General features: G+C 32.4%; 1 protein-coding gene across 1 annotated transcript; it reads left to right on the top strand.

Moving 5' to 3' along the window:
- Window positions 1-3,613: 3,613 nt before the first annotated feature.
- On the top strand, window positions 3,614-5,258 carry LOC127138682 (uncharacterized). Its single transcript, XM_051065184.1, has 5 exons — window positions 3,614-3,988; window positions 4,079-4,185; window positions 4,293-4,440; window positions 4,538-4,732; window positions 4,812-5,258. Exons 1-5 carry the CDS (start codon window positions 3,776-3,778, stop codon window positions 5,046-5,048), a joined length of 900 nt encoding a protein of 299 aa, XP_050921141.1. The 5' UTR covers window positions 3,614-3,775; the 3' UTR covers window positions 5,049-5,258.
- The last annotated feature ends 2,114 nt before the right edge of the window (window positions 5,259-7,372 follow it).

Raw genomic sequence — 7,372 nt, 5'->3', positions numbered from 1 at the left:
AGTCAAGATATTAACTTAAAATATCTTAAACGATATTATGTGAGTATAACATTAATCGAAGAATCTACTGAGTATAAAAAAATAATTAAAGCTCGGTGTTATATTATGATACTATTTGATAAATTTTTATTTCTTAAAAGTACTAGTAATACGGTAAATATTATGTATTTGTCGTTGTTACGAAACATAAATAAGGTAAGCACATATAGTTGGGGGTTCAGCTGTTTTGCCCCTTCTATATAGTGCGTTGTGTAAAAATGCCAAAAAAAATACTTTTACGTTTTATTCATGCGCGTATTTGCTACAAGCATGAGGTTGGTCAAGAATGTCGTCACTCGTCCCGGTAAACGAGAAACCATTCATATTCCTCTTTGCAACAAAGTAAGTTTAAAATTTTGTCATCTAATTTATTAGACTTCATATTACAACTAACTGTAAATAATATTTTTTAAATATTTTCGATCTAGGTGGTCAGTTAAAGGGATGAACTACAACAGGTGTCTGAAACACGATGTAGTAGTCTATCGCAATCTATTAGACCACATTGGACCAGACCAGGCGATGTAATACTACAACACAACTTTACATTTGATTTTTTAAAAAAATATCCAATTACATATCATCTAATCATGTCATATTCTTGTACAGTTTATCTGGAGACCATATTTGGGTCTTGATCATCAGTTTAACCATGATGATGATGCAGTTTGGACAACAAAAACACCAATTATCCGGTTCACTACTGTGGAGATGCACCAGAGTGACTGTGTAAATCTGCAGTTCGGCATGCACATCAAATTCCAGAACCTCTGACGTGTTTGGGAGATTGGCATAACAAAGAGTTGATGCCCAATGGGATTATTCTGACTGAAGAGACTTCGCAAAAGAGATGTGTTGTCATTGGAGGGATCAACGACAACACATCTTAAATGAACCAGCCACACAGGGTGCTAGACCAACTTAACATTATATGGCATGGTTTATGTCGGTTACAATGCCACAATTTGTGTCTGAGCCAAGGTATTTGATTTATCCACGCCAACGAGCTTCGTCATCATATGCCCAACAATAAATCCCCGTCCAAGAACAATGTCAACCCACCCAAACCCAACGATCAACCTCACACCATCACCCTACCATATACATCCAACAACCAAACACCCAACCTCACAACTCATTCATGCCACACACACAAACTCAAAACCAAGAATCAAACCCTAACCACCAACGACCATACGTAGCCACCACAACAATCTATAACTCAGATGATTCATACGATTCAGCGGCATGCCATCGTAGCCCCCCACCAATGAACACCCAAACATCTCATCGCCACAACATTCAACCATTGTTTGACTATAGTACACCCCATAAACCATTATTTCGTTTCTAAACCAATTCAATGTCTCAATTCGGCCAACCATACCATCCATAATTCACCCAACCACAACGACCCAACTACGACAACATGAGCACCGAACTCAATTACGGAAGCGCCGTTGGCGACAATCCCCCTCAGCTATTAGGGACAAATGATGATACATCTATCAAATACCCGTTAGACTTTCCACCGGACCTTCACACCAGCCATCATTGGATCATGTCAACATTCAAAGACCCCAAACACCTCAAAAAAATCGTAGGAGACCTCGAAGACAAGCTAACACACCTGATGTGGAACAGGGGGCGTTTCAATCGGGCGGATCATTGAATTTCTTGTCAATTCTATGTAATTTTTTATTATAATATAATATAATTTTTATTTTCAGTATTTCATTTAATTAATTATAATGATAACATTTAAAATTTAAAATATATATATATATATACATATATATATATATATATATATATATATATATATATATATATATATATATATATATATATATATATATATATATATATATATATATATACACTATATATATTGTATGCATGCGCAAATGCATGTGGCATCAAGACATGCATGCGCCAAGGCACACATGCATTGGCTTTGCATGCATGCGTCCAGTGCCTTGACGCCTCCTATGTAGGTTAGTTGGATGTGTCAGCTCAACTAGCGCATCAGTAGAAAAAAATGCTTATTTTAGTTTTTTTTTTTTTGAAAATTTAGTTATTTTAGAATTTTATTTGAAAAAATTGATTACTTTTATAAAAAAATCATTTTTTTATGATTATTATTGCTATTTTTTATTATTATTATGTTAAATATTAATGATTTAAACTATTTAAAGATGAATAGAAAATATATAAAATAAAATAAAATTGTAGATTTAATGTTTTTCATTTATTTTTTAATTATTAGTTTATTTTTTAATTATTTTTTATTTTTTATTTTATAATTGTTAAATTTTAATTTATAATTTTATTTATTAATTACTTAACAATCTTTTGAAAACATTAAAATATAACTGCTTCAATTTATTTTTTTAGAATGACTCTTTTTAAGTAATATGATAAGAATTTAATTGATATACATTGTCAGTGTAAAGATTTTTTACACTGTCAGTTAATCATAACCATTGATTTATTTAAAATATTTGACTTTTATTTTAACCACTTGAAAAATAATACAAACGGATGATTGTGATGTATTGACAGTGTAAAACTTTTTACACTGACAGTACATACCAATTAATCTCGATAAGAATATAGAAAAAGCTAATAATTGCATTAAGTATAAACATGTGCTCGTAGTAGCAATGATGATATGCAAGAAATTGATAGAAGAGTTACATATGAGAAATACCAACACGAACCATGATGAAGGTCGAGAAACGCGAGTATTGATGACAATGAGGCATCTGCGGTGGACGATGAGAGAATTGTGACATATTTTAATAATAGATAATGAAAAATAAGTTTGACTTTGTTTGACTAGACATTTTTGAACTTATATTTTATGAGTTCATATGACAAATCTCTTTTATAACCGTATTTTTATCACGAGTTTAGAGTTTATTTTATTAGTTTATATTTTTTTGTGTTTTAATTTATATCTATTATTTTTTCTTCATTTTTATTTTTATTATTTTAACTAAAATCCATTACTATCTTTCATAATTTATTTTAATTTAAAATAATTATATATTAAATATTTTTTATATAATTTATTAACTAATTAAATTAGAAATTTTATCAAATATTTCAATTAATTTATAAATCATAAATCTATAAAATATAAACTATATGATAATTACTATAATATATATTCAATAGTATAAATTCCAAAAAAATGTAAATTAAAGAGAATGATGACATGTTTTAATAATGGGTAACTATTTTTAACTCTATTTCTAAGCATTAACTCTATTTTTATAATAAAATAAAACACTTTAGTCTTAAAATTTAATCAACTATTTTTTAATATAACAATTGTGTGTTGAATGGGTTAAAGTTCAGTTGTAATCTAAAGTTCAATTGTAAAGTAAATAAAATCATATATTTTTATAATGAATCCTTGTAATTTAAAGTTCAATTCTAAGGTAAATAAAATCACATAAAGAACGATTAATATTTAATTAAAATTCATTAATCATTCAAAACAAGCACCGACAGACAACGTTCGAAAAGGTTTTTTTTTCTTCCAACCCATTCGTTCCCACTAAGGATGTTACCGTTACACCACCAAACCCCTAACGTCTCTTTCCATTTCTATAACATCTCATTCATTTTCAATTTTCAAATCTTCAACAAAAAACAATAACATTGATCCATCAATAGATTCTCGATTCTTCATCTCTTCGTTCATTCTTCAACAATAATCACCGCCATGGCACTTAGACCCATCGATAATGCTCTTCCAACAATTACCCAAGAAAGACCAAAAAAACAACCTAAAATCGCTGTCGCAACTCAGAAACAACAGCAACAACAACAACCTCGTCCTGTTAATGACGAAAATCAAGTCCCCTCGGAACCCACCGTTGATTATATCTCATCCGACAACCTTAAACCCATGTCGGACCCCGAAGCTCAGATTCAAGTAAGCACAAAAGTTCACTCTTTTTAATTTTCCCTTGAAATTTATTACTTTGATTCTGCTATTCATTTATGGGAATATTCATAATTGCAGAGTTTGATCGAAGATTTGGATTCCAAAAATTGGGTCAAGGTTTGTGAATCGTTGAATGATGTTAGACGATTTGCATTGTACCACTCTTCTCTTCTAGTACCCATTTTGTAAGGTTTTTTTTTGTATATATTTTGTTAAAGTTTTGAAATTTCTGTTAATGATTGAATCGGGTTTCGAGGAATAATGTTTCTGATTTGAAGTTTGTGATTATTAGGGATAAAATTTTGTTGGTGGTGGTGAAGTCAATGAAGAACCCTCGTAGTGCTTTATGCAAAACCTCTATTATGGCTGCTTCTGATATTTTCAATGCTTTTGGTGACAAATTGTTTGATCCATCTACTTCTGATGCATTTGAGGACTTGGTATGTCATGTGCATTCAATTTTCTCTTGTGTGTTCTATTGGTGTAATGATTCAAGAGGTTTGAATGAATTGTGTTGTTTTGGTTGAATTTCAACAGCTGTTGCAGCTGCTTCTGAAAGCTTCTCAAGATAAAAGGTTTGTGTGTGAAGAAGCTGAGAGGGCACTTGGATCAATGGTGGGTTCCATGACACCTCTCCCTTTGCTTCAGAAACTAAGGGTTTCTGTGAGTCACAAAAACCTTAGGATCAGAGCTAAAGCTGCTGTTTCTCTATCCAAATGTGTCTCCAAGATGGTAAAGTTTGCTACTGTCATTGATGTAGTGTTATTTACTCTTTATGCAATGTTTGTAAAGGGTGTTATTATGGTAGCAGGTTAATGAGGAAATGGAGGAGTTTGGGATGGAAAAGTTGATTGAAGTGGCAGCTGATTTGGTGAATGATAGGCTTCCAGAGGCAAGAGATGCAGCAAGAAGTATTGCAACTTCAGTTTATGAGGCAATCATTAAGGATGTGGAAGTGGAAGAGAAGATGGAGGTATGGCAGAGTTTCTGCCACTCTAAACTAACACCAATTAATGCCATTTCAATCTTAAAGATTGTTAAAGCTTAGAATTGGAGGAGTATTTCTTTTGTAGGTTTGCTCATGCTTGAGGCATGTTTAGATGTTTAGTTTTATTTGTGGCAGTGCTCATGGTTCTACATGAGTAGCCATTAGCAATAATATTTCATTGTGTTTGATGTAGCTAGCTACAAGCTACATTGCTTTTATATATTTTAGGCTAAATATAGGTAATATATGATATGATCCTTGAGCTTTTAATGTAATGGTCACATCATTTTTTTAAAAAGGAAATTTGCTTAAAAAATTAATCACTTAATTTTTATGGACTAATAGAACAAACATGATACATAAAAGAAATTAATGGTCTAACTTGTAGACATCTAACCAGTTTAACGATGTACATAATCTTTAAAATAAATTGTTTTAGGTCGGCCAAAGTCCTATAGCAGCAAACCTAATTAGGAGTTAGATTATACAAAGCCGTTTTCACCAAAATGACGGTTTTGAAACTTCATTAATTTGGGCGTTGAAGATCTTGTTCCATACTGGAAGCTCTCCTCGTCGAACGTGAAGATCTTGTTCATGCATCACCCGTTCATGCATCACCCATATTTCTTCTTCCACCTCACAAGATGTATGTGGGAATTTACTTTTGATTCTTATGAATTTTCACATCAGATTCATCCAATTCGAAATGTCATTTCTCACCAATAGTGATCTCGCACAATTTGCGTTGGCAATCTTCAACATGACTATGAGAGTCGTCTTGAGAACACCTACACACTGAGATCATCAACAAAGTTCCATGTTCCTCCCATTGGCGGTGGATCGATCAGTAAGGAAGATGGACGAGAAACATTTAGAAGAAAATTCCTCGAACTCTCGGATGGTCGGGGGAAAATCGAAGAAAGAAAGACTAGTCTTGGGTTTTTGAGACAACGAGAAGTTGGCATGAATCTCTAATGTGACATTTTGTTAGTGATTACTGCCATTGTATACAACCGCACAAATTTGTAGGGTTGAGGTTGAGCAAAGAAGATCCCACGTTGTATGAAGGTAGGAAATCTTTAAGCGTTCAATGACTGTGTCAATCACCCTTGCAGTACTAAAGAATTGTCGGTTTTCATTGGAGAAGGAAGAAACAAGAGGACAATGAAGCTTCATTTCTTGGTGGTTCATTGTGAAAGTGTTTAAATTGCATCTTGGGAAGGCCTTTCCTCGCGGCATTGTGATGGGCGAGAATATGGCCGCAATAATGGTCTAGAAGGGGGGTTGAATAGTCTTTTTCCCAAAAAGACAATTTCAAAAATATTTTAGGTCCTACAAAACAAAATTAGAGATTTTAAAACACGCGGAAGCAAAACACAACACAAAGAAAGCTTGAAAGCTTCTCAATGAATTAATCCAATAAGATAATTACAAGATATCATTAAAAACATGTTTTTTTCTAATGCAAATCAATTATAAGATAACCAAAGTCGCTTTATACAAGTGTTTTAAAAACACTTATATAAAACTTTATTTAAAGCATAATTGGATTTATGATGATCCAATAGATTAGATGCATCACAAACCTAAACTTATATGTTAAATAATTATAAGCAAGTATAACCTAAATGGTGTATAAACGATGCAATGATGCAATAATTATAGTAATAAATGCATAAAATTAAAAGAGATAAGGGAAGAAAGAGAGGTACACAGAGATACATAGTGATTCGACGTTCGTCCCCGCTTTGCCTACTCCACTCTTAAATGGTGTTAAAACTATCCGAAAATAATCATGATCTTCCATTATTTCATAAGTTTGATACAAGCATTTTGATTACAATAAAATATCACACGATAGTTTCCTCTGTTGATGCAAATACTAAAAATGCTAACAAACATAAGATGTTCAATGATTTTGATCCAATAACCTTGTTATCCATAATAACCTGCTCCAAGTCTTCGTATGTAGCTATCGCCCCTGATCCCACCAATTTCTTGTCTGAGTGATTTCCATTAGCTAAGCGTTCAATTAGACAACTCTTAACCCATACTGCAAACAATCTTGACATAACTTCATCAAAGTTGGACAACTTCCAACTCCGTCTTACGAAAATTTTGTACTCGACTTCGCCAAAGTGTTTCATGGAGTATATTGAAACTCTCATCTTGATGAATAACTCAACATCTAAACTGCATTCAAGACACGGTCTATGCACCTATTACAAACAACATATTTCACACAAAAACATTAGAAACTCTAATGTACCACTAGTCTCCCTCAAACACTCAATCTTTAGAGATGATGGATTATAACATTGAATAAAGACATAGTAACTTCTAATATCACCTAAAGATGAAATTCCACAACTGCTTTGCAAGAA

The sequence above is a fragment of the Lathyrus oleraceus genome, chromosome 1, assembly GCF_024323335.1.
Source record: "Lathyrus oleraceus cultivar Zhongwan6 chromosome 1, CAAS_Psat_ZW6_1.0, whole genome shotgun sequence".
In the NCBI taxonomy this organism is placed as follows: Eukaryota; Viridiplantae; Streptophyta; class Magnoliopsida; order Fabales; family Fabaceae; genus Lathyrus; species Lathyrus oleraceus.
Note: the sequence above shows the minus strand (reverse complement) of the source record. Positions and strands in the feature narration are given on the sequence as shown.

Bases quoted from the DNA above. Each gene is read 5' to 3' on its own strand.
- LOC127138682 (XM_051065184.1), top strand. From the start codon at position 3,776: ATGGCACTTAGACCCATCGATAATGCTCTTCCAACAATTACCCAAGAA. The intron at 3,989-4,078 runs GTAAGCACAAAA...TCATAATTGCAG, and splicing joins ACCCCGAAGCTCAGATTCAA to AGTTTGATCGAAGATTTGGA. The intron at 4,186-4,292 runs GTAAGGTTTTTT...TGTGATTATTAG, and splicing joins TCTCTTCTAGTACCCATTTT to GGATAAAATTTTGTTGGTGG.